Source organism: Lonchura striata, chromosome 4, assembly GCF_050655825.1.
Source record: "Lonchura striata isolate lonStrDom1 chromosome 4, ASM5065582v1, whole genome shotgun sequence".
Taxonomy (NCBI): domain Eukaryota; kingdom Metazoa; phylum Chordata; class Aves; order Passeriformes; family Estrildidae; genus Lonchura; species Lonchura striata.
Window position 1 is genome coordinate 40848032 of NC_140706.1, and position 27143 is coordinate 40875174.

General features: G+C 39.0%; 3 protein-coding genes across 4 annotated transcripts in view; 1 reads left to right on the top strand and 2 right to left on the bottom strand.

Moving 5' to 3' along the window:
• Window positions 1–134: 134 nt before the first annotated feature.
• On the bottom strand, window positions 135–19509 carry ETFDH (electron transfer flavoprotein dehydrogenase). The gene is made up of 13 exons (XM_021539589.4): window positions 19412–19509; window positions 17393–17539; window positions 16761–16990; window positions 15774–15855; window positions 15364–15482; window positions 14969–15046; window positions 12444–12590; window positions 10570–10710; window positions 8515–8658; window positions 3583–3751; window positions 1729–1911; window positions 1156–1377; window positions 135–853 (listed from the first exon to the last, which is right to left on the bottom strand). The coding sequence occupies exons 1-13, from the start codon at window positions 19443–19445 to the stop codon at window positions 690–692; spliced, it is 1860 nt and encodes a 619-aa protein (XP_021395264.2). The 5' UTR covers window positions 19446–19509; the 3' UTR covers window positions 135–689.
• A 133-nt stretch (window positions 19510–19642) lies between these two features.
• Window positions 19643–21138, top strand: C4H4orf46 (chromosome 4 C4orf46 homolog). The gene is made up of 2 exons (XM_021539571.3): window positions 19643–19837; window positions 19930–21138. The coding sequence occupies exons 1-2, from the start codon at window positions 19676–19678 to the stop codon at window positions 20083–20085; spliced, it is 318 nt and encodes a 105-aa protein (XP_021395246.1). The 5' UTR covers window positions 19643–19675; the 3' UTR covers window positions 20086–21138.
• A 1454-nt stretch (window positions 21139–22592) lies between these two features.
• Window positions 22593–27143, bottom strand: part of RXFP1 (relaxin family peptide receptor 1) — an 87620-nt gene continuing 83069 nt past the window's right edge. For both annotated transcript variants that reach the window (XM_021539588.3, XM_085578011.1), the window contains 3 exons: window positions 26054–26464; window positions 25325–25543; window positions 22593–23294 (listed from right to left, as the gene is read on the bottom strand). In XM_021539588.3, coding sequence (XP_021395263.1) covers window positions 22993–23294; window positions 25325–25543; window positions 26054–26464 — 932 coding nt within the window. In that variant the 3' untranslated portion in view covers window positions 22593–22992. The remainder of the gene's footprint in view (window positions 23295–25324; window positions 25544–26053; window positions 26465–27143) is intronic.

The window sequence follows — 27143 nt, forward strand, 5'->3', positions numbered from 1 at the left end:
GGTGGTTGTTCTCACAACTTAATAGTGCTTCCTAAGCAGCTTGGTTTCACATGAAGCGAATGTAGGCATTTTCACTGTTCTGTTAGAGCACGTCTGGTTTCTTGTAAGAAACAAAAATGCTAATAGACATAGAATGAAGATGCAAATATTATTTTTTTAGAACCATTTTACAATAGGTATTCCCTATTATCATCATCAGGAAAAAAAAATACCCTGAAAATTTGATGTAAAATGTAACACTTTAAACAGGTGAGCTTTCTAGACTGATTTATTTTCCTGACTGCCAGGTATGATTACATGTAAATCACTCCATCTAGAGAGAGAAAATACTTTTTGAAAGGTGGGTATGAAATTATTCCACCATACGCACAAGTCTGGATATGGCTCCTGTTATCAGTGAACTTTAGCAGGAAATTCCTAGATGCAAACCTCCTTTGTCAGTCCTGATAAGAACTTTTGCCTGCCATACAGCTCCTGTAAAGAAGTGCTACTTAAATAAGGCTAGGGTTTAACCAGAAGGCACCAACTTCCCATTTAATGCAAAAGTCAAATGTAGAATTCAGAATGGCACATTAGTCTCAAACCCTTTTAACATTTAAGTCAGTGCTGTACATTAATTACACTGCAGCATAAAATACTCCAACATATTTGTTGGTGATCAAAAGTCACTGAATAGATCTCCTGTTAGTTTACATTCCATTATAAGCTGGTCCTCCTCCACCTTCAGGTACCACCCAGTTAATGTTCTGACTTGGGTCTTTAATATCACATGTTTTGCAGTGGACACAGTTCTGAGCATTTATCTGCAGCCTTGATCCTTCTCCTGTTTCCAGAGGAACATACTCATAGACTCCTGCAAAGACAAGAAGGGAGCTATCACTTTGTTGAACAACTTCCCCCTGCATCTATATTCTACTTACCAGCAAGTGTAACAAGGGAAGTATATTACGAATGTGACTTAATTCCCTTCTAACATGTTTAACAGTTATTTCATCACAAAAGTATTGCTAACACGTTTTAAAACTTTCAACTGAACCCCCTTCTGGGAGGAAAATTGGGATAGAATGCTTGAAGTAAGTAGGAGGCCAGGTGGACCCTTCCTACTTAGTCTTTCACTTTGCAGAAACAGCTGACACATACATTTTTGTTACCTACCTGCTGGACAAAATCTTTGCTCCGGTCCGTCGAATACAGCCAGATTCCTGTTCACAGGGACGCTGTCATCTTTGAGAGTTAAATGAGGGGGCTGGTCATGTTCATGGTTTGTACCACTTAAAGCCACAGATGACAGGAGATCAAAACTGATTTTTCCATCGGGCTTTGGGTATTCAATAGGAGTGCAGTCTTTGGCTGGCTTGAGCTGAGCAAAATCTGGTCCTAAATATATTTTTAATAAATTTCAGTATAGAATTACTATAACTTGCAGTTACTCAAGAAAAATTTAACTAAGCTGTTTTAACCTCCCCTGTCACAAGAATGAGGTACTTCATAAAAGGTAGCCTTTTTCACAAGACAAATATCTATACCAAGTTATACTAAGCAGTGTTTTAATGCCTTAATTTACATTGTGTGGTAGCTGATATGACAATCTGCTTCAGTGTTTTATCATCCATTTCTTTTGTACACTTTAAGGCCTCATGACTGTACCAGATGTGCACTAGCTGAAACGAAGACCTGAAAAGACTGACATATAAATTTAGAATAATCTTCAGGAGATAATGAAATTACCTGGATGTTTTAATGTCCACGGTTCCATTCCTCTCAGTAGCCAGTAAAATATGCCTGTATATATCATTCCTCCATACACACCAAGTATGCTATGGCAGGATGGCCGGATATTTCTCACCGCATACAGCTCTTTCCAGACCCAAGAGTTTTTCAGGTTCGCTTCGTATTCTTGCACATCAAGTCCTAAGGCAGTACATTACTTGTTAGGTACCTACAGTACAACAAGACTACCCTTGAAATAATAAATGCTGAATAAAAGCAACTGCTAGCAATGAAATCAGCAAAATGAGAATTTCAGGACTGTAAGCTAGGAATATACTAGACAACATGTTTCAGCCTCTTGAATCAAGAGACCTGTTTTGTTGGCAGACATGTACTGTTCCTTTGTAGCCTCTATTAAATGAGCCACAAGCAGCATTAAATTGTCTCAAACCTCAGCAAAATATAATTAGGTGGCTACATTGGCACCTCTGTGGGAAAGCAGCTACTCACTCACAGAATCTGAGTGCTGACCAGTCTCCGTGATCCAAAGGCAGATTTGCAATTCTAATGCCAAGTTCAAAAGCTTTTCCCAAAGAAGTTTTACAACCGAAGTCCCATTTCAGTAACTATGGCTATGGCCCAATGGATAATGCCAATGGCTAGGTAATTTCTCCCTTTGTAATCAGCACATTCAAGAGACATATTTGACTGCAAACTTTTGATTGAAACTCTTTGATTGTATTCTTTATAAATACTACATTTCACACTTGACACATCTACCACAGTGTAGTTAAAGTCAAGTAATTATCTTAATGTTTCTTCAAATGAAAATTATTTGAGAGCTTCCCTTTCACCATTCTCCATTACTACTGTAAAGGAATATATGTTCTAAAGAATCAGTTCTAAGCCCTGTCTACATATGAAAAGCATGCTTCAATCCATATTTCCCATAAAGCCCATTATCCCTGCAAAGAGAGAAAAGTAGGCTTTAGTAGTCCAGTCTTGACAATACTGGAAAACAGCATATAAAACCTGTCCATAATCAAACAGGAGTGGCACATTACCCACCAACAGTGTTTATAGCTTCAGATGGATTCTCAGCATTTTAGCATGTCTAGTTGAAGTTTTAATTGTTCAACACACCTTCTGTGTATGGTGCATTTCAACTGAATGAGGCCTGAATCCACCAGCACAAAGAGATGATTTCTAAAATAATCATCATGTGGCACCTAGCTGTAGTGTCTTGTCTCTAGAGTGACTGAAATTCTAATTCTCTCTCTCTCCCTACAGACTTTATTAACAGATTTAAAGGGACAACTAAGGCGTAAACAAATCACTACAAGCTGGTCAGGACCAGGTGATTACTACAATGTGCATGTATTATGTTTAAAATAAAATACATGTAGTCTCAAACTGAGACAACTAAAAGATTAAAAGACAAAAAAAACCTGAACAAAAACAGTAAGAACAAATTTGAAAAATCTCATGCTGTTTTGCTTCATTTAATCTATTCCTTTTTTTTTCTTGTTTAGGCAGGCTTTCAGTAATACTTTCTGAATCATAAAGCACTACTTTTTATTGTGTTTGTAGGAACAAAACTATTCTTGTTTACTTATACAGGAAGCATAAGCTTACTTTTCAGATGGTCAACAGAGCTTCTAGCAGTAGGATCAATATTTATGAATAACAGCAAATATTAATTTCATAAATAATGTTACATTATCAATAGTAAATAAACATTTTTAACACACCCATTTCATGATTTATTAACATTTCCAACTAATTCATTCAGCCAGATTAATTAGTGCTGTTAGTTGGTGGTGGTTCTAATTGAACAGAAGGTAATTACAACTCAAAATACAGTGATCTTACCTATTGTCTTTGATTGGAGATTTTCATTGATTAATTGACTAAAAATGGCTTCTGAAGCCAACATGCCACTTTTCATTGCAGTATGTGTTCCTTTGATCTTGGGAACATTCAAGAGTCCAGGACTGCAACCAATTAATAATCCACCTGGAAAGGTGAGTTTGGGTATTGACTGAAGGAAAAACAGAAAGAAAGGTTTTGTTCTTGTTTGTTTTTTTTCCTGTTTATTGAAGTGAAAATAACATTCTAGGAATTAAACTGGCATAAGCCTTAAGTGTCCTTTCCAGACTTGGCATGTGCACTCTCTAAACATACACCAGTTACTCCACTCATGGAATTTGAGCATAGTATGCACATAGGAATACTGTACTTGTGCTGAGTATGAAAGTGATGTTATCCTTATATCCTCTCTACAGCTGCCTTATCTGCAGCAAAACTCCAGTAGTGTCACCCACCAATATTGTTTACCTCCTTCAAGCTCAAGTAAATTACTTAAAATAAAAAACCCAAACTCCCATTTGTTTCCCTGATTTCCACACAGTAAGTTGTACTCATCACACCTCACAGTGCTTTTTTCCACAAATCTCTTTCTGTGAAACTGCACAATGCTATCATGCCTGTCCCCCTCCTCCTTATTTTAGAAGTTGCTCACAGTGAACAAATACATTTTGGTGCAAAATCACCATCTTGCTCCCATTCTGTAAGCATAATGTCATAGAGTATGGTTAACTCACAAACTTCACACAGCCAAGATTATTTGCAAATATCAGGTCAATAGTATTAATATACTACATTATCCACCTATATTAACTAAGGAATACATCAGCTACCAAGTTGATTAAAATTTTAACAGCTTCAAAATGCAGACTGATTGAAGAACTTTAAGCAGAAAGCTCTGATCAAAGCCTAAATCACAAACTGCTGAAGGTAAGTTTTAACTAGCATCCTGCTTTTATTAAAACTGTCTGAAAGAATTAATTTTGCAGTAACCTAAATACTAAGCAAGTAGTTGAATTTCATGAAAAATGTAAAAAAAATGTATCCCTTGGAATTTAAGGTAACCCAAACCAAAAGTTTTTCTTCTGCTTGTTCAATTGTTACCCCTTTACTAGTCATGCAGGACTGCTTACTCTTGTATAGTCATATAGCAATCACTAAAAAAAAGTTAAATTACACAGCATTTCCTCTGTATTTTGGCCAATTTGTTTAATCAGAGACATAGTGATTTGTTTCATAGGAAAGGTTATTCAGGCTGAAAACACAACTACAACATACTTTTCTGGGAATATAAGTTTTAAGTTCACCTACATAACACTATTTCAAAGGGATTAAGTATGTGGAATGTTCTCTTTTCTCAGAAAACAGCCATTCTGTGTTATCTGTTAGGATTCAATGGTGCAGCACTGACATAAGCATAGGAAAACTTCTTGACTGACTCTGAATTACAAACAAAGATGGTGATCAAGTACTTTTCTTCTGCAAACACACATAATAGGCACATAGTGACCTATCATACTGCTAAAGAATAAATGAGCTTAAAGATAAGTAATCTAACACAAAAGGTAGCACATACTGCAGCTTTGGTAGTAATTCTCATTATTAATACTATGGCACTTGGTACCTGCTTTCACAGTCAGTGGAAGAAACACATCATGCTCCTGAGATACAAGACTGCTTTAGAGAAGGGGAGGCACCTGCTCCCTGCAGAGTGTCTCCTGCTGGCAGACAGGAAACCTCATGTTCTTCCTCCCCTTAGCTCCAGATCAGGGCTTAAAATCTGTTAAGTCTAATATTTCACATTTAAATGGATTGTCAGTATAAAGGTTTTCCCCCGATATTCATAGTATACACTACTCAATAACTGTAACCCCTTTTTCTCCACAAAACTCTTAAACCTTTCAAAAGTTTTTTATAAAATAGAGACAAAATAGAGGGTGCATGGGAACTTAGGTGCTTTGTTTTGCAATTTTAATAAATATAATAAATAGTAGCTACAGAAATTAAGTTACTAAACTCTGATCCTTACTTCCACATACATTAAAAAACACATGCACTCTCTCTCCCCCTTCACCCTGTGCTAAAGATTGAAGATCATGGTCATTAGGTTATCTGTAACAAAAAACCTGAAGTTGATGGTAACTCTTTACACTTATTTGATGCAATTCTGTTGCCAAAATCAAAAACTGGAGTTATGGAATGACTTACATAAGAAAATATTCCTGGACTACAGTGATACAAATGAGTCAGACTGCTACAGTTATTAATCAAAGCAACACATGCAAAAGAAGAGCTAATCTTAAAACTCTTCCTAAGTGAATCATCAATAAAGCTTTTTTTTACTGAAGCCATGTATTAAAAAAAGTCTTTTAGAAGAGTGACTTCATGATCACCTAAACAAATCTATCTATAGGAAATTAAAAAAGCCAACAAAGCAAAATATCCTTTTACATTAGGAACAATGGAAAGTAAGGGACATATTGGTTTAAATCCAGCAAAGATGTCCAAAGATGAGGCAGAGATGTGCAAGATCTGTAATTGTACTGTGTAACTTAGCACAATGTCTAAAGTGACTTAAAAAATACTGTATTCTTTCAGCTATTATTTCAGCAAAGCTGCTCAGGCTTTGAGTATAAAGAGGGTGCAACTAAAGTCACACTCTGGCTACTTCACCAAAGCCAGAAATTCAATCACTATGTGTGATAGAGCAACCAGTGCGCAGGGTGTAAAAAGAAGCCACTCTTGCATAAAAATCTAGATTAAAACATCTTGGTATTTTTCATGGTATCTGTGCTAATAATGGAGTGGCAATGGTTTTTGAAATATGCCAGTAATACAGCTGTGTTACAATGTGATATGACATATTTCCAGTGCAGAGTGGACAAAACCAACGCTCAGATTGATTAAATGTGCAGCACGGGTGTAATCAAGAAGTTGCTTCCTGAGCCCACATGACTCACTGCCAGGAATGCACACTGGGGTCAAAGCCTAAGTCCACATGACTGTGACAAGAGTGAAGCTATGATGAAACTCCGCTTGTATTGCAAAACTGTGTGAAGCCACGTTCATACGAACAAGAGGTTCTAAAAGGAAAGGCAAAGTAGTCAGAGGGCAGAGAGCAATGGCCCCACATACAGACAGCAGATCACGAACACTCAGGCTAGTTTTAAGGTCCAAACTGAAAGGAGCATCTGGAAGACGGATCTGGAAGATGAGAAGCTAACAGGTTGAATGTACTTTAAAACTGTTAAATGTAAATTCCAGACCACTTTTTGCAAGCTTTTCCAGCCCTTTCAACTAACCCTAGTCAGAAAAGTCAGTATTTAAAGGGAAATGTATTAATCATAAAGTCTTGATGAATACATATTCAAAATTTTACCTTTTGCACTACTTAAGTTAGCAAAATGAACAAAGTATTCCATCTCCCAAGAAAGCAGAAATTCAAAGCTGTGCAGGAAAGAAACTCAAGGTATTCATATACTTGATAGGTAAAGATTTACCTGCCGAATTCAGGTAAATCAGCAATTTCAGCACCATCAGTGATTTAAGGCTCAAGCACTGAGACCGAGTTATTTTTGCTGGGATAAATAAGTAATTTGGAAGACCACAGATCGGTGGTACTACTCTGCCTTCACCAAGATTTCAGGCAAACAAAAGATTGTCTGTGGCATCTTTGCTACTGAACATACTTGACTGCAATATAAATTCCACTTCACTCGCTGCTTATGGCTTGGACAAACACTTTGCTGGGTAAAAAACTCTCTGGATGTCTGGGCTCAGAGGGTGTTACTGAATGGAATTACATCCACTTGATAGCCAGTCACTAGTGGGGTTCCCCAGGGCTCAGGACTGGGGCCAGACCTGGTTAATATCTTCATCAGTGACCTGGAAAAGGAGATTGAGTTCACCCTCAGTCAGTCTGCAGGCAGCACAAAGATGGGTGGGAATGTTGATCTGCTGCAGAGGGATCTGGACAGCATGGATCTACGAACCAAGGCTGATTATACTGACATCCAGTAAGGCAAAGTGCTGTGTCCTGTCCTTGGGTTACGACAGCTTCATGCAGTGCCTTAGGCTTGGGGCACGGTGACTGGAAAACTGCCCAACAAAAAGGACACAGGGAGTCCTGCCAGTTTAACATGAGCCCAGGCAGCCAAGAAGGCCAGTGGCATCCTAGCTTGGATCACAAATAGTGTGGCCAGCAGGAGCAGGGCAGTGATTATTATTCCCCTGTAGTCAGCACTGGTGATGCTCTATCTTGAATCCTTTGTCCAGTTTTGGGCCCCTCACAAGACATTGAAATGCTGGTGTGTGTCTAGAGAAGGGCAATGGAGTTTACAAAGGGCCTGGAACTCTGGTCGTATGAGGAGCAGCTGAGGGAGGTGGGGGTGTTTAACCTGGAGAAAAGAAGGCTCAGGGGGGACCTTATTGCTCTCTACAACCACCTGAACAGAGGGTGCACTGAGGTGAGGGTTATCTCTTCTCTCAAGTAACAAGTGACAGGAAGAGATGAAAGGGGTTCAAGTTGTGCCAGAGGAGGCTTAGATTGGGTATTAGGAAAAATATCTTCACGGGAAGGGCTGTCAAGCACTTGCACAAGCTGCCCAGCGAAGTGGTTGAGTTGCCCTGCCTAGATAAGACATATAGATGTGGCACTTAGGGACATGATTTAGTGGTGGACTTGGCAGTGGTGGACTAGTTATTGGATTAAATGATGTAAATGGTCTTTTCCAGTCTAAAGGTTTCTATGATGAGTATGTCAGAAGATTTTCAGTATGACACAGCCTAAGACTAGCAAGCTTCAGCAGCCAGTACCCAGCAAGACAAGAAACTTTTTCTGTCCAGTAAAACATTTGGTATAGCATGCGACCCAAATCTACAGCACTAAATACATGGCCATAGAGAACTCAAAGATAAAAACTTTGTGAAAAAAATTACCTGGATACCACCTTCATTTAATGCTCTGGCACCGTATGCAATTCGTGTTCCACCCTCCAAAGTAGGCTGTACACTAGGATGGTGCTTCCACCTCTGAAATTCCCTAAATGGATTCAAATAGGGATTTTGATAATCTAAACCAACCTTAAAAAAAAAGAAAAAACTGCACATTAATAAAAATAAGGTATGAAATTTCAAAATTTGAAATTAAAGCAATTGCATATTACCACATCAAGTCTTTAAATCTATTTTATACTAAAGCAATCTCAGGATATTTCTACTTAAACTACTGCCAAAAATATATTCTATTAATGGCACAGCAGAAGCAAATCCAAAAATTTGCTGCTACAAATCTGCTCTTGTCCCCATCTGAAATATGGAAAACATTTAATTTCATTGTAACTTCCTTTCAGCTGTCTTTGGTATAAAAATGATTAAATTAAGCATGATTTAATGGGTGGGATAAGCAGCAAAAGTTGTTTTAAATTTGTATTTTATACCTCTGCCCAAAAAAAGCGGAAAAAAGAGGTAAACAAATATTTTTTGATTGTGCTCTCATACTTGTGCTCTCATACTTTAAACAGTTCTTCAAATTGTTTAGTAGTCAATTATAATATCCAATTAGGTGAGCCATTGGGAGCACAGGGGAGCAATGATGAAACCAGAAAATGGGGCTGGATGCCCAGGATTCCTATATATTTGAGATTTTGACCAAATATATACTCAAGATACTCTTAAAAAGACTTCTCTTGCCAATTTTTTATCTTTTGAGAAAGGGATTATTTCTGGTTCCTGGGAGCTTTATGGGAGATAAGTAACAAAATACATCATAAGTCAGCAGCAGTCAAGACTTTGGTATCTGTGGCAGCTCACGGCTTTTAAAGCAGTGTTTGCATCTGCCCTGCTGACAAGACAAAATTAATGAACAAGTTCCAAAATAAGGGTAAAATAACCCTACTACAAGAATCATGTCAGACTAAAATAGGTAAAATTCAAAGACAAAAAAGTGATTGTGTGTTCACACAGAAACTGATTTTTTCCTCTCTGGAGAGAATATGAATGCTACTGATGACCTACCATTCTCTGTGAGAATCAGAGCTCTCAGCCCATCTAAAATCAAACAGAATTTGAGAACCTACTGTATGTAGTTATTAATTCCAATATTGGAAAACTGTACAGGACAAATATGTGTGTCTGAGAAAGCTAATGATTTTTTTTCAATGCTTCTTACAAAACAGTTAGACAAAAATAGAATTTTTCCACACTTTGTAATCCTTCTGAAATCTAGAAGACAGAAGTGTCAGCTCAGTCCCATGCTGCTGAAAGTCCAATTTATATGCTTGACTCTTACACCATCTGTGTTGAAGCACGTGCACAGAGTAAATAGTGAATTTTTCATTTTGAACTGTAGGTGACAGAGAATATTTCCAATCCTTGCTCCTCACATCACCTGGCTGCTAGAATGACACCAGACTATCTCTCGAGCTCTCACTGCTTCTGATAAAATGGCAATAAGCAGGAAGAAGCTGCCTGCCTAATTCAGAAAGGCCGTTGCTAAAGAGGGCAAAGCCAATAGTGGTGGAGAATACCAGAAACAAAGTGAAGAACTCAGAAATTAAAGGGATGCTAGTAGCATTGCAGTGCTTCCACTTTAAATACTTCTCTCAAAAAGTGGAGTTACACACAAGGTTGACACATTAATTAGGAAATGGAACTGTACAAAGTACATGTGATTTAGATTTCCTAACTTAAAATAACTTTTTGAGCACACTTTTGATTAGTCATTTGGTTTTGCCATTACAAAAATTTGCTTGGTTTGCAAAGAAATTATGAATAAGTTTTCTAGTTGGTCTCAATAAAAGACACTGGATTAAAGACAGATTAATATGACAAGTAAGCCTTCCCTAGTATGGGTATAAGCACACTTAAGATTGAGAAAGGATTAAATTTGCCCTGTTCCTATTCTTGTATTTACATTTTCTCATTAAAACAGAGAAAAGAAACTACATAAAATGCAGATCAAACAACATGTAAGAATGGAAAAACTTCACTTACCACAAATCCAAGAGCAACTAAAGGCTCACGCTCATTTAAGTGATAAAGAAAGGATCCTCCATATGTATGTCTGTCTAATGGCCAGCCTACAGTATGTTCCACTCTTCCTGGTTTCCATTTACTTTTATCAATAGTCCATAACTGAAATAAGGATGACAAAAAATTACTTCAGTAATGGCCTTTCAATAACATATTAAAACCCAAACACACAATTACATATAGTACTGATAGATACTGAATTTACTCCTATGAGCAAAGCAAAAATTCGTACAGCTAAATACCAACTGTTCAGTATGGTTTGTTGGATTACCATTGTTTTCCCAATACCTCTCTTTAAATGCTGTGTATCAGAAAATGTGACTGAGACTCCAGTACTACACCCAAAATTTCCATTCAACCACAAGATTCCTAATATTAGTGATTTTGAGATACTTCTGCCACAGAACGCAATGCTTGTGTTGACCTTTCTCTTTGAAAGTATTATTTTTTCATATGATTCTATGAATTATCTTGTGAGTTTTTCAAGGTCAGGACAAAGCAATAGGCCTGCGTTGATCTAAATATTTTCTGTCAAACAAATTGTCCCATCTCTCCAGTGCTTCACTGACCCATGGTGAACTCAGAGAAGCATTTTCATGTTTTCAGGAGTGAGTCCATTTTCTGCTCATTTCACAAAAGATCTTTGCACCGTGGAGGTACATGCCAGGCACAGTCTAATGACAGGAGGGCAGTTGAGCACCATAGATCAGCTCAAGCATGGAGGGCACATCTACAATAATATTCCGATTTAGATTAAAGAGCACATTTTTGAGCAGGACTTCTGATTCCTCGCACTTGCTGTGTTTTGACTCACACCATACACCAGCGATGAACTGGATTCCTTCAATGTAAAACTAAAAGACAGAGTCCTAAAAGTCCATCTAAAGCATTCCAGTCATGAAAGGGCACTCAGTCCATGGGACTAGATCACAGCTAGTTCAAAGTAAAAATAAACCTGAGGTGTGCATAGTACAGATAACAGCTCATCAGCACCAGCTACTTCAGATCCACTCCTTCTGGACTGCACCATTTGCTAAAGCACACAGTCTCATCTGGAAGCAAGGGAACTCTACAGTAAAACCCTTCTTTAATGACAATTTCAGTATTAGACACTGTAACTAAGATCATGTCATATTTACAGAGTGGTTATTCTCTACAGAGTGTAAACGAATAATTTAACAAATATTTTGTAGCTCTAAGCACATATTAAAGTAATAAAGAATATGTTATAGCCAGAACTTTGAACATATTCTAAAATAATACCAACTCTTTTTAATGAGTGATATTTCCCGAGTATAGAATATTTTAAAAAGGAAACCTCATTCCTTTCCCAATTTTATATGCCCAATGAAAGAAATTTTTTTTTAAAGAAAGGCTCATTCTAAAGGTGCTTCAGAGCCCATGACTCAATATCTGAAACAGCTCTCCTCTCTCCCTTTCACTAACATACAGAAAGCCCATAGAAAGTATTTTCTTCCTTCCTCGTGTACTAAAGCCCCCCCAAAATCAGGTAGCACAAATTCCTCTCTTATTTAGCAAATACACAGAAAACAGATATCACAAATGACTGTAATTTGAAAATGTTAACAGAGCAGATTCACAGGTATCTCTGGTTATAACAGATTCAAGAGAAGCAGCAGCTGAAGTGGAACAGTCATGACATTCAGGGAGCATCTGTTCTGATCAGCTTCAGAACAGCAAAGATTCTTAAGTCTCAAAGTGTAACTCAAATTCTTTAATTCTTATGTCTTACAAAAATTAGCTAGAAAGCAAATAGAATCTACCTTAAAGTCCTATGGTATTTTCTTTAATTGTTAAAATTATGCAAGTGGTACCTCTTTCAATCCAATGCCATAGCTCTGGGGTTGACAATTCTCCCTTAGATTGTATTTTTTGTACAGCTGTTTGGCTAGATGTCCATGACAACCTTCAGCAAAGACTGTGACTTTAGCATGGAGTTCCAAGCCTCTTTCAAAGGTAGCCTGCAAAAATACAGCATTTCATCAGCAGTTAGGTCTGTGCCACACCAAACTTACAGCAAGAAAGTGGTGAGTAATAAAGTGACTTTAGACTACTTGGTAACACAGCTCAGAACCTACAAACCATTGCAAATTATGGCTCTAGTTTAGTTGTCTTTTCCACCTAACCATGATGCACCCCTGGCAAGTCTTGGAAGGGGATTCCAGCAGAGCAGCCCCACAGCAAATTTTACCTGTAACATCATGCTTAATTTTTGCTCATTACAATAAAACATTATGTGTGTGTGCCCCACAGAGTAGACAGAACTACACACATGACTTAGACTAGACAGAAAAACCTGAATCATCCCTGCTCCCAAAAGAACCCACTGCTTCAGAATAACAAAGTATACTCCAATCTGGCATGTTAAAACATACAATAAAATTAAACTAAATAAAATACAACTATAAAAAAATTCTCATAAAAAATTCCAACAGGGATTGAGAATCAAGTAAGGGGAACTGGTATACTGCTGTATGAGTACACCACCTGCATTTGTGAGCGCACTGAACAAGAATACAGATTATGTTTACAAATTTTTTATAATGAAAAAAGCTTGACTTCAGTCAGAAAGTTTGATGTTGAAAAAGACAAGGAAAACAGTTTTGGATGAACTTCTCCAGCAGTACTCAATTAAACCATCTCAAGGTAAGCCAGTGTAGGTTCAAAATAAGCTTACTGCTTTAGTTTTCAATTGTTTCTCAGGTGCAATCTGCTTGTAACTAACAAATGAAAATATTCCCTCTAGCTGAGAATTACATTTAAACAGGAGTCACGGGATTCTGTGAATTTTTTTGTACTCTTTGAATTTATGATTGTCAGTATGAGCAAGAATTAATTTTACAAAATACTAAACAAGAGTTACCTCTTGAATATATACTGTCCACTTTGAAGTAGCTTTATATAAAACAAATTAACTACAACTCTACATTGTAAATATTAGAAATACATTAATTTGAAGGATTTCAGTAACATGACACAGCTGTATTACATATTTAACCACCTTCTCCAGTATCTACACAAGAATCAGTGTGCAACTTGCTACAACGGCTTTTACCACTGTTATTTTTACTTGGTTGGTGCTGACTGCAAGGTGAAAATCTATTCATTAACCACAGTCTATTTGATTAGGCTCTGTATATTGAAGATACTCTTGCCTTGGAGGTTATACAAACTACACCTATTTACCTGAGCTTTTATGCACTGGAGATAGTACCAGCTGACAAAACTGACAGCTAGAAAACTTGACTTGAGTGACAGTGCAGTAAAAAAAGTTGCAGTAGAGGCACACTCATTATGCACATGAAAAAAGATACATGTTCTCCCAGAACAAATGAGGGGAAGAAAAAGAATCTATGTTTTGAGGATTTTAAGAAATACACCTAAAATTGTTCCTTCCCATCTTAAAACAAACCCAAACTCCCAATGAAACTGCACATGTTACTTGTGCCACCTTCTGGACAAAGCAATAGCAGATACACAATATTACACTGGAAAATTACATTACTCCTCCACTGGCTATATTCTCTCAAAACAAGAGTCTTTTCTTCTCACTTCCTGCCTTAAATAGGGAAAAATAGCCCACACTTTATGTGAAAGTGAATACCTCTTTGAAACTCTAGGAAACTAGAACAAAACTTTATTAAAAACAAAGTAAATGTTAAGAAAAGACTTCTAATTTATGTAGTAAAATAATTCTGTGTGAAAGTTGCTCCAAGTAACTCTGAGATGCCACATTTTCCCAACATATTTTACAGGGAAACAGCACACTTAGGGCACATCCTGGATTTCACTGAAAGAACAAAAATCCAAGTTTGACACTTAGGGCACGTAGTCACCTTATAGGTGCAGATACATGACCAACCAGCATAAAGGTAAAAAGACTGAGTGTGTATCTTGCCACAGCATGATAGACTGTCAGCAAGTGCAACTGTGGCTGTAAAGATCAAGGAAACCAAACCAGGCAGAAGCACACTCTTTTATATGTTGCTAGTTACCAGATAGACTAAAGCTTCCTATTTCACCTTTGGACCTTTTTTGCAGGACTTCCTGGAGTTCTTTCCCTTGTTTCCAGATTTCACATAAGCCAAAACACTCTTACATAATCTCCTTCAAGACAACTTTGCTGAAAAGGTTTTTTTTTACTAATCTCAGAAGAATTTTACAATGTTCTGAAACAAGAGCTTTCACAGCCAATCAATCCAATCAAACAGAGAGGGAGGACAGGTACTGAATTTTACAACTTTTCTTATGCTTCAGCAAGACTACTGATGGCAGTAGAAGCAGATGTATCACAATTTTCATAATTAGATTCTTAGTTATGGGGAAGATAAATACTTACTTTAGGTGCTCCATCCTTCTGAATGCCTACATCATTGGTTGCTATCCCTTTCACACTACCATCTTCATGAAAAAGTACCTTTGGAAATATTTAAACAAAGAAACACAAAACATTGTAATGAAACTGTATTTTGAATCTATATATTAAAAGTTCTAAAGCAAAACTTCTAAGCAGTATGACTTAAATGGTCAAACATTAAGATTATGTATTTATTCATGCACTGTATGATCCACCTGCACTTTGCTGGATCTGAGCCAGGGAATTTAGACAGAGAAACAGAGTTTTCACAATACATATCACTTAAAAGGAATGTTGCACATGTACAAATGATCATGACTGCACTGAAGGGGGTTCCTAAGCCACTTTTCATAAACACACACTGATGTCATTAGTACCTCAGCTGCTGCATAGCCTGGATATATCTCAACACCCAAAGCTTCTGCTTGTTCACCTAGCCAACTCACAAGGTGGCCCAGACGTACTATGTAATTTCCATGATTAACCATCGGAAGTCCTAGGCAAAAAAAGACACACACAGATATAACACATCGGACACTAAGCAAAATAACCAAAGCTGCATACAGTAGATGTCACATCTACAGCTACTACCTTCAAAATTAATCTCATGTGTTATCAGAGCCATCACCTACACAGAGTGTATCACTGTAACCTATTATACTCTACATACACTTGCTGCACTACACGGAATCAAACTTCTTTTGATTCATGGAGAAGTTCATGGATTCATGAAGTCTCCAAAAAGACACAGAGGAAGTTGACTCTCTTCTCCCTCAGTAAACTTTACCTGGAAGAATTGGCACTGGAATTCTAGATGTCTCTGTTAAAATTCCAAACTTGTCTTCAGTTACAGGAGTATTAAGTGGAGCCTACAACAAATAAAATAGAAGAAGCAGAGAGTTATATTTTCTTCGCCAATACAACACAAACAACAAAATCAAACAATCAAACTGGCAGTAGAGTACAGGTTTAGTATAGCACTTCTATGGGAAGGTATCACAAAAGAGCAAATAAAGTACTTTATAATGCAGTCATCAGGAAAGAATCAACACAACTACTGAAGTAAAAAAAAAAATACAGCTTTGCAAATAACATCTATTGTACACAGGCCTGTGCTACATCAATATTCTAGACCTTTTTAAATATGGCAGTTCAAGTTGCAGATTTATCACCATAAGGCAAACCAAAGAGCTGTTGGCTGACTTCTTGCATCTCTCAGGTGAAAGCAGGCAGCAGTCTGCAAGTCAGATGGCTGTTCTGGGACCTTCCTCCTACAATCATCTTAGGCCTTTGTTACAGGCTGTTCTGAGACTTCCCTCCTAAAATCATCTTAGGCCTTTGTTACACCACAGTATCTGCACAGAAGCCAGTCTACTCTGTGCCATTTCCAGGAAGAGCTATTGCACAGATCGAGCATATCTGTCACTGGTAAGGACCAGACATCCTGCTTGTACACAAGAGCTGGATTTTGCACAAAGGCAGCAAGTGCAGGGCACCCCAGGCTGCACCATTCAGATTGTGTATATGCAGTAGGACTGCTACAGAAAAGAGCAAAGGCCACAGCATGTCTGTGTAGACAGAAAACATTTAGCATTGTTGAACTACAGGAAACATACTAAAAAGAAGGTACCCATTTTTGTTTTGTTCCATCAATGTATTTTAAAACGGTATTAATTACTAATGCTACCAGGTACTAATTCGTGCCAGAATCAGTCAAATATGAAGTTCATTACAATCTAGTAATGAACTTTGGTGTTGACATGCTCATACATACCCCTCGCTCTTTCCAGTCTGGAAAGAGTTCTTCTAAGGACCTTGGCTCAATACAAGCACCAGACAATGTATGTGCACCAATCTGAGAAGCCTTTTCCACCAGACAAACACGCAGTTCTTTGCTGTGCTCAGCAGCCAGCTGTTTGAGTCGAATGGCTGCAGAAAGGCCAGCAGGGCCTGCTCCAACAACGACAACATCAGCTTCTTCTGCAAATCTTTCCATGTTTACCCCTTCAATAGAAAAAATTGATAATAACATAAGCCAATCTCTAATTTCTTCCAGCCTCTCTCTCACTGAACTTAAACCCTCATGGTAAGAGCAACTGAAAAAAACAGCAGATACATACTGACTAGTACTAGATCTTATGATAATCACTAAACCAAAAGCTGCTTGTATATTTTCTTTATGGAAACAAGCATAAAGTTTCTTCTGATAATATTTTATAGCACTAAAGACACTCATTGTGAGATTGCAAGCAAAATTGTCATTTGAAATATTAGTACTGTATTTAAGCATAGAGAATTTCCATGAAGAGAAAAAACCAGCAACATATTTTAGTGTCTTTAAGACTCAGCAATGATTAATAATAATAATAATAATAACAAAGCATTTAAAGAATGCAATGTTTTTACCTTCCCATCGTTTGTCTTTGTCCCGAGGATGAATTGTGTAATGTGTAGTTATGCGAGGCACAGAGGCGGTAGAGGCACATCGTGAGACACGCACCGATAGAAGGCAATCTTTCTTTATCAATTTTAAAGCATGAATGCACTGACGTGCTGCAAAAACCAGAAACAACTTTGTCAAATCAATAGTTTTCCAAATTTTTCAAAATTTCAGAGACACAAGTAGTGCAACAAATATAACAGCTTCCCCCCCTCCCAAAGGGCTACCAGGTGATGTAAAGATGAGGAACCATAAACACAGATTTTTAAATTCTCAGGTAAGGAGGATGATGTGTAATTTTTTTATCAGGGAAAAAAAAATAAGCTTCCTCTTTAAGCATTCTTTACTCAGTACACAGGCCAGCCATGCACAGCTGACATAGGATAATATGCATGTATACACAGGTGCCAAACATATTTTAAGTTCTGATTTAATTTTGAACTTCGAAAGGTTTATTTCAGGCTGCATTAAAAATGACCAAGCAACAGTAGAAACAGGACAGGCAAGTTTAGCTCTGACATCTCAACACATGATGCTTCTAAAGTACACACCATAGTCTGCAGTAAAAGCACAGACTTGAACCCAAGTATGCTTAGCCAAAGTTAGGAACAGTAGATACAGGTAGCCATTACCTTTGCTGCAAATACAATAATTGTTGTGAGAACAAATTAGAATTTCTGTGTAAGGAAATGGATGAAAAACAAAGTTTCAAATTATCAAACCAGGAATCTTTTCAGAGGGCTATTACATGTCATCATTTCCCTCTTCTAGAAACAAATAATATGCATGTGATTTGTAATAAAAAATGCTAGCATGAAAACTAGTTATAGTTAAAAGGTCTGTGAATTAATGTACGTTGACTAATAATTTTCCTTCCTTAAAAAATTCTCTATCTTCAGGGATAAAGAAGACTAGTACCACATTTAAAGTGGAGTATTTCTGCAAAACTACATAAGTGAAATCACCAGTGTGCTATGACTGAGATATTTAGTTGAGAATGGCAATTGGCAAGGTCAGCACAAGCATCTTGTGTCCTGGTGACAGAACAGAGGTCTCTAAATGCGAGGTAGCAATTATTATCCATGTTGGCTCCTTGACAAGAATTTTGTACCTTAACCAATATAACATAAAAACTATTATCATATCACCTCATAATTCTTAGTTATCCTTTACCTGCAACCAAGCAGGATCTGAGAACAAGCATTCTATAAGGTTGGTAACAGCTACACTCATATATATATTATGAAACTTTAACTTAACTTTCAGGATTTTTTTTATTTGACCATAACTGATGGTACTAAGAATCACACAGCATATATATATATAAAAAATCAATTAATTTGCACATATGCAAAAGAAGTGAAACTCTGCTCCGAACACCTCTGATAATAACAGAGGTGGGTGCAAACGCTGGACGGGCAGATTCTTCCCCAGCAAGCACACAGTGCCTGGGCCACGACGCTACTGAGAGCGCAGGGACTCGACAAGCGATGGGAAACGCCTACATGGCCAAGGAGAAACTTTGCGGCAGCTCTTCAGTAACAGCTGTCGGGATGCTGTCGCCACAACTACTTCCCAAGCAAGGACACTCGTGCCAGTGCTTTAGTTCACCCTCTAAAGCGGGTGACACCTCGCGCCGCTCAAAAATCCCGCCCATCTCTTTCGGCACGCCGCCGCAGGTGAGCGGCCCGTGTCGGCAGCCCAGAGCCGGGCCGCGGGCAGCGCTCCGCACGGCGCTGTCCCGCCGCCTCCGGGCGCACAGAGGCCCCGGGCAGGGGGAGCCGCGGGGCAGCCGCGGGCCCGCAGCCGGCCCCGGTCCGGCCCCGCGCCCGCCCGGACACCGGCGCGACCCGGCCGCGACCTTTGCTCTGCCTCGGCGCCGCGCCAGCCGCCGGCCCCACCCGCCGCACGAGCGGCCGTCCCAGCCCGGCCCTGCCCAGCCCGGGACGAGGCCCCGGGCCCTCCAGCCGGCCCCGGCGCGTTACCTCGGCCGGCGGACGGGCAGCGGCGGAGCAGCATCGCAGCGGCCCCGGGCACCTCTCGCTTCTGCGTCCGCCCCGCGCACACCCCGCCGGCCCCGGCCCTGCCGCGCCTGCGCGCCGGCCACGGCTCCGCCCCGTCCCGGCGGCAGGACTACAGCTCCCAGCGCCGCCCGCGGCCGCCGCCGCCCATCCGCGCTGCGGGCGGCGCTCGGCGGGAGCGGCCCGGGCGTGCCGTGGGCGGCGCTCGGCGGGAGCGCCGAGCGGGACATGGCCGAGGCGGGGCCGCTGCCGCCCGCGGCGGTGCCCGAGGGCTCGCCCGGCGCCCAGCCCCGCAGGGTGCGCGGCGGGAGCGAGGGGTCGCGGCCGCCGGAGCTGCCCGGCGGCGACACGCGGGAGCTGCTGGAGGAGGTGGAGCTGCAGATCGGCGATGTGAGTGCGGCGCGCTGCCCTCGGGCGGGCTCGGGCCCCTCGGGGGGGCTGCCGGGCGCCGGCGACCCCCAACCTCTCTGCCGTCCCTCCAGGCCGCCTTCTCGCTGGCGAAGATCCTGGAGGCGACGTCGGCCGTGTCGGCCCAGGTGGAGGAGCTGGCCACGAGGTGCTCGGAGAACGCCCGGTTCCTCAGGACGTGGCGGGACCTGCTGAGGGAGGGCTACGAGTCCCTGAAGCCCAGCGGCTGACGCGGCCCTGCCCGCCGAGCCGCCCGCCCGGCCCGCGCTGCGGCGGGGCTCCTCGCGGCCGCTGCCTTGGGGACCTCACGTGGAGTTTTGTGTTCCCCCCGACCTCTTTCACAAATACTTGGGGGCTCTCGTATGGACGTTTTATGTTAGTCTACCGAAGAAAAAAAAAACTTCGTTTAGGGAATCAGTTTTGACTTTTAGATTCTTCGTTGAAGCTCAAGCGATCTTATTCTCTCATTTTTATCTCTTTCGTGTTAGTGTGGTAGATACAAAGTATGTGTGTTACGTTCAGAACTCATTACTTGTAGGGAAGTGATAAAGGATTGTCAGCCTTCCTTTTTAAGAGCTGTCACCAGCAGAAACCCGGCCAACCCCAGAAAAACTTCAATCAACTTCAGTTTTTTGTTACACACACTTTTTCTTTATGTTGAGTATGGGATAATGCGGCAAGTTGTGGCTTATTTATGAGCTGTAGAAAAATTCTATATCCCAAACTTTACTATTTTTAGCAGTATTACAATGTATGTCAATAAAGCTGCAGATTCTTTTTTGCAAGATGTTTTATTACTGCAAACAATTTTACCCTACCTTTTGTTGTAATAAAGTGCCTTATCATGGACAATATATATCTGCAGGGTAGAAGTTTAGCAGCATTGTTTACTGATAGGATGAATTATTTTGATCTCTAAGTAAAAGCTTCTATTAGTTAGAATAGAATCTGTGACATGTATTCTCTCCTGTCGCTGGGGAAGCACTTCAGAGCTTTTTCAGTATTTGGTCCTGTTTTTTATCTTTGCCTTAAGTAGTGACTAGTTTGATAGTCTAGAGCTTAGAATTAATAGAACCTTTTGGTCTGAAAGATGGCTGAGCTGTAATAAATAGCTGTCCTGACACTCCTGTACCTTTACCAGGCACTGAAAAAAAGTAATGCTGAGATGCAATGGCAGGCTGCAGGAGAATGTGACTCTGCTATGACTTGTTTTTACTTACAGGACTTTGAGGAAGACCCACTGCAGCTTGCTTATCAAAACAATAAAGAAGTTGCAAAAATTATGAAGTATCTACTATTATTGTGTTACTGATAGAAACAAAGGTGACAGTGAATATAACCATAATCACGTGGAGTGAAAACCAGGTAATGGCAAGGTCGGGGATTGTTGTACATCTCACCAAAGGCAGTTGCAGTCCTTGAGAGGGATGGCCCCTGAGTAAGGAAGTTCTATTGAATTGAATTCTAATTGTCCTAGCTAAAGATAATCCATGTGGCAGGATTTTGCTTAGGTGTTTTTAACCCCTACAACCCGAAATGTTGCTAGACATCTTGGAAAAGAAGTAATTTTGTTCAGCAGATAATACTTTATTTCAATAGAACATACAGTAGTGGAAACAAGATGCTTAACAATCTTCAGTTTCAAATCCAAAGATAATCCAAAGTTCTGTAAACAGTTGAAGTGTGAGCCACACTTTTTCAAAATTCTACTTCTTATACTGCTAAGAAGTTAAGTGCAAACATTGTAAGTATCTTTTAACTTAATTTTAAATAGTTTCAAATCAACACAGAAAAAAGAGCTTTTTTTTACCTTTTTGGGCTTCTAGGCCATCAGACTGAATACGGTACTGAAAGAAGAAGGGAAGCTGTAATAATTCATAATAGAAAACATTCTCTTCAGTAAAAATGTGTGAAGGAACTGCCTCTAGGGGATTGTTTCAGATAGGATATTTTGTATTTTACCCTTGTAATTCTGGGAAGTAAAATAATGCTTCAAAAAGTGCTGAATGTCTGCGGTCTTTCAATTACTCTAACTATAATGCATCCAGTCATGCTCAAAGTGAGCCGTGACACCTATTAAGACTGATAATTTTCTATTTGACCATCTCCCTTGTTCATGGAGATACATCTTAAGACTGGAATTTGTTGAAGTCTGCAAGCTGTGGTGAGCAACTTTTGGTAGCCTGTTAAGAAAAGTGAGGAAAAGAGAAGCAGCAAAGTGCTGGTATACTCAGTCCAGTCTTTCCAGAGTAAGACGGGGGAAACTGCCACCAGTTAAAGCTGGGGGATACTCACTTAGGAAAAAAACCAACCAAACAAAACAAACCTCTAATTTTTGTTTATTTCTTCATCATAGTTCTGGTTCTGCCTGAATCAGAATCTTAAAGATCATCTAGTCCCAGCCTCTCCCTGCCATGGGCAGGGACACCTCCCAGTAGACCAGGCTGATCAAGGCTTGTCCAACCTGTATCAGAACTATCATTACAATTTCACTATTGCCTTTACATGAGTGAATTAGTCTGTATATTTATAAAAGTAATATAATTTTCACTTTTTTGGCTTTGACAAATATAGTTAACTGACTTTTTATGAGATTTGAATGTTTTTCTTACGGCTATTGCTCCTTAAAACTTTTTAAGAGATGATGCGGCCTGAATAGTCAGAAACTTTGAGGAGAAAATACATTTCTTAATGAGAAAATCAATTAACTCTTAAAAAAATCAACTGTTGAAATGGGAACTTACAAGAAGAAAAAAAAATACACATACATACACACATACACACACACACACTTCCCCATAAACAGATGATTTTGAAACAATCTGCTTTCAGGGTGAGATGTTTCAAATGACAATTCATTTTTTTTCCACACTCTTGGCTTCTGGAAGAAAAAAGCCCCAAAAAAGCCCCGATTTCTCATTCTGATCTAGGATGAATTGTCAAAATGTCAGGTACAGCTGTGAGATGGTAAAATGCCAGTTCTACCTGCAAAGAGACACATGGCTCCCTCTTCTTCTTGCAGTGGTTCACGTGGGCCCTGATGTCACACCTCCTTCATTTTCCTCATGGCTGTAAGCAGCAAGCCCACGGATGTGAAGCTAACAGTGCCGATGTCACCGTGAGGATTCAAACCGTAATTACGTGTATGAATTTAATCTTGTTGACTGCGTAGTCACTGAAGCATCAGAAGAGTCTGTACAAAGCACAGGCTTTGTAACTTTAGGTGTGGTTTCATGCATTGGCCACATCTCTACCCAAATGAATGATGGACCATATGGTTTCTGGCTGCCTTTACCTCTTTTGGATCTTCTTTGTCTATAGTTGTGCCAAACCTGATGAATCATTTCTTTGAAAGGTCGTGTAGTCAAAGTGTAGAGAAGAGGATTCAAAGCACTATTTATTGGCAGTATAAAAATCACCACCCAAGAAGTTATGGTACCTTAGGGAGGGAAAAAGAGAGGCAGCTGTCATATGCATCCCAGTGTTTGCATTCTTTAGTTAGCATAAGCACTTGATGGCAATGCAGCACAGCTTGCTGGTGAGAGAGGGACTCTTAGGCTGAACTCTTGGCACAAAAGGTGCTTTTCTTCCTGTTACACTTGCATTGCCTCTTCTCTCTCTGTTTCCAGTACTCCCTGCAAAAGCTGACATTTATTATTCTCCCAATAATTCCATGTATCCCTCTTTTCTATGTCACAGCTTCCTATTTGCCCTGAGAGACTTCTTGCTCTGGCTGAGCCCCTTTTTCTTGACCCAAAACCTTTTGTCTCTGCTTTGCTCCTTATTTCTTCCCGTGATCTCTGTTCCCCATCCTCTTCCCAGAACTGATGACATGCAGTCCTAACGATGCCCCTGATGTTCTGTCCTCCTGCAAAACTATCCTTTGTTCCCTGTGGTGCCTCAGAGCCTAGTTTTCTCTTCTGCATCAGGACTTCTTCATTCCTCTCCCTGAAAAAGAGCATTGTATAGATCCTCCTAATTTCTTTCTTTTCCTGTTGGGAAGAGTTTCTGTGTTCACTGTCTGCCTATGTAAGTCTGCTTCTTTACAACATCCCTTTCTTGTCCTTTACTGTTTGGGAGATATGTTACCTGAGGGGTAGATGGAGAAGGGACAGGATTAACGTGCTGAAGGATGTCAGTAGGTGCCCTCCATTGTGTTGCGTGACTTATAAAATTGTTACAGAACTGTTCCAAGAGGCGTGAAAACCTTAATTGACTCCCCTTCTGGGACACCCCTCTGCAGCCCTCTCCACTTTTACAACTTTGTTGCAATATCAAAACATTTCTGTTGACGCCCATCACATTGGCTACAGTTTTGGAAACAAGCAGGTGCTTAGTTCTAAAACTGTCACAATGTATTGCCAACACAAAGTAAATACTATCGAAGGAGGTTTACTATTTTTGTCAATTCGGACAGATAGCTGTTGTGTCTTTAGTTTCATTAATTGAGGAATTACTGGTTAATCTGGTTCATCTATCACAGGACACTAATTTGCTGAGCCCAAGATCATCCTGTGATTCAGCAAGATTTCTTCAAGGTTTCTTGAATTATAGTACACCTGCTTCTACTTTTCAAGATATTTTCTTTCAAATATAGGTGGTTTGATAGCCCCTTGAAGAACAATTTTAAAATATTTGAAATAAATGAATATTTAACATAATCAGTGTAACTTCCAGATATTTGAGATGCAAATCCAAATTTTGAAAATTTCAACTCCCAACCCTCCTGGTCAGCACATATGGCAAAACTGTCTGACCCAAAACATTTTCTCGCCAATGTAATATTGTGACATACATCTGTACATTGAGTCTGAATCTGCTGTTGCTGATTGTTGTGTTCTTGCTCACATGTTCTTTCTAACAGGGTTAACAAGCCCCACATGAAGAGGCTTTTTTCCTGGCATCTATTGATATTGCAAAGAGAAGGAAAAAATTAAGGTGCAATTTTAGTCTTTTAGGTTACACTATTTTAACATGGGAATATATTCACAGCATGAAGAAAATAAGCAGATCTTTATGTAACTTAATGAGTGGAGCTATAAATATCAGCTTGTAAAATAGTAATTTCAGAATAAGTTACATTTTTGAATCCAAATAGAAAACGCGATATTGTCTTCAGACATTTAGGCAACAGAACCAGCAAAAGCCCTAAGATGAGAAAAGCCAATGCAACTTAGCCTTGACTTTCAAATATATTTTGTACACTTTATAGATATTATATGCAGACAGACTTGAATGATTTGAATTTTGGAGTTTTTTATGTAACTCAAAGGTTGCTAATCTTTCATTATTATAGTAATAGAGTTTAAAAGTATATAGCTCATTATATTGTGTGTACATATATACAGATATAGAACATGAAGTTAATTTCAGCAATATAGTTAATTTCATTAAATTATTTTTCTTCTGAAGTAGCAGGAACATTTCATACAGGCACCGTTGAAACAGCCTCATAAAAGAAAAACATACCTGGTATTTCTACTCGAAGTAAAGAAAGGAGTTTCAAAATAAAAATAGGTATCCAACATAGTGCATCAGTAAATACAATGAAGAAAAAACGTTTAGCAAGGATCATCTCTTTTTTAATATGATTCCGAATTTCAGTAGCCATAATAGCTGTCTGGTGAACACTGTAGAACATACTCCCATAGGAAAACACAATGATGATAAAAGCTGCCAAGTTTACACCTGTTTAAAAGTTAAAATTAATTATACCTTAAAAGAATAATGGCAATTCTACATCACCTATTTGCAGTCTGCGTAGTAAAGAAGAATATTTCATCTAAACAGCTAGTCCCATGGAATTAAGTGGCCAGAAAATCTGAGTCTGTCCTCATCTGAAGACTGAATTTTTGTCTCTACTCAAGTATTCATTTTATTCACTGATAACTGGCAAAAGACTGCCATCTGATTAAATAGTTCTTTTCTGCCCTTACCATTGTTCTACTTTCCTAACATAGTCTATTAATTCAAGAACATAATGGTCAATAATTTCTTTCTACTTTCTCATCCCTTCATGCATTTTAAGATAAGTATATGTACATCTAATACAGTAAAGCATTTATATTGGAAATAGTCTTTAAATGCTTGCTGGAGCATCTAAATCCAAGGAGGTGTGAACATCCCAGCTATCTTAATTGTCTGAAAGCTTGGTTCCTTTGCAGCTCTAGTAATACATAAAGAAGAAAAGCAACTTACCTAAGAAAATCACAACAGAATAAATTTGACTTCCTGAACTTTCTGATTGTTCTGAGTGAAGAGGAAAACAGACTCCATTGGTGCCATAGTAGTTCCTGAAAAATTCCTTATTGCTCAGTGGGATAAAAGCAACAGCAAATCCAATTATCCAGATAAGAACCAAAATGGAAATTGTCCTGCATTTTCTGGGCTTCAAACACCTAAAAGGATAAACTATGCAGATGTATTTTTCCAAAGTCAGATAAGTCAACAGTAAGACTGACACCTCTGTAGACAGAATAGCCAGCGATCCGACCAACTGACAGTGAATACTGTCCATCCACAACTGAGCGTGCTTGTTGTATTCTCCACGATATTTAAGATCAAAAGCTCCAATCACAAATAAATATATTCCCATCAGACAGTCAGCACCTGTGGGCACAGTGCTTAACATCATTATTTACACATCTGAATTTCCCATTCTCTCTGTACATGTATATTGCAAAACAGACACACACACACACATACACACATAAATAAATATATAAGTATCTACTTACAAGTAAGCATCTACATAGATATAGATATAAAATAGATATTAAATATAAAATCAATATTACATCTGGAATAGTACTATAGTAATTATAATTACTTGATTATAGTAATTACTTAGTAATTATGTAATTATATTACTTTTTCCTTTTTTTTTTTTCCTTTTCATTTGGTCTGACAGTCCATGTTTTGTACTTGTTTCCATTTTTAAAGCTCTGGTAAAATTGTTTAGCAAGTAGAAAAATATACAGATATATTTATAGAAATATTCTTGCAACCCTTTTAGGTCTTATTTCTTAATTTATTTCTATATTAACATTTGTCTTAAGATAATTTTCTTTGAGTAGGCCATCTCTGCTGGACTCAAAGTTTATTTTTTCCACCTTATGCTAGTTCAAAACTCACCTGCATAGTCTTCTAAGACTAGTAAGGAGAGATGACCTGTCAACACAGAACTGAAGTCTTCATGGGTATTTTGGTAAAATTTTTGCATAGTATTCAGATTGTTTTATGGGAAAAACAAAGTTTTAAAATCACCAATATGCTGTATTTAGAATGT

Excerpts from the sequence above, each read along its gene's own strand:
- ETFDH (XM_021539589.4), bottom strand. The coding sequence starts at position 19,445 with ATGCTGCTCCGCCGCTGCCCGTCCGCCGGCCGAG. Across the intron at positions 15,856-16,760 it reads CAGACTGGAAAGAGCGAGGG|GCTCCACTTAATACTCCTGT; the intron begins GTATGTATGAGC and ends TATTTGTTGTAG. Across the intron at positions 10,711-12,443 it reads ATGGCATTGGATTGAAAGAG|TTATGGACTATTGATAAAAG; the intron begins GTACCACTTGCA and ends TCCTTATTTCAG.
- C4H4orf46 (XM_021539571.3), top strand. The coding sequence starts at position 19,676 with ATGGCCGAGGCGGGGCCGCTGCCGCCCGCGGCGGTGCCCGAGGGCTCG. Across the intron at positions 19,838-19,929 it reads TGGAGCTGCAGATCGGCGAT|GCCGCCTTCTCGCTGGCGAA; the intron begins GTGAGTGCGGCG and ends CCGTCCCTCCAG.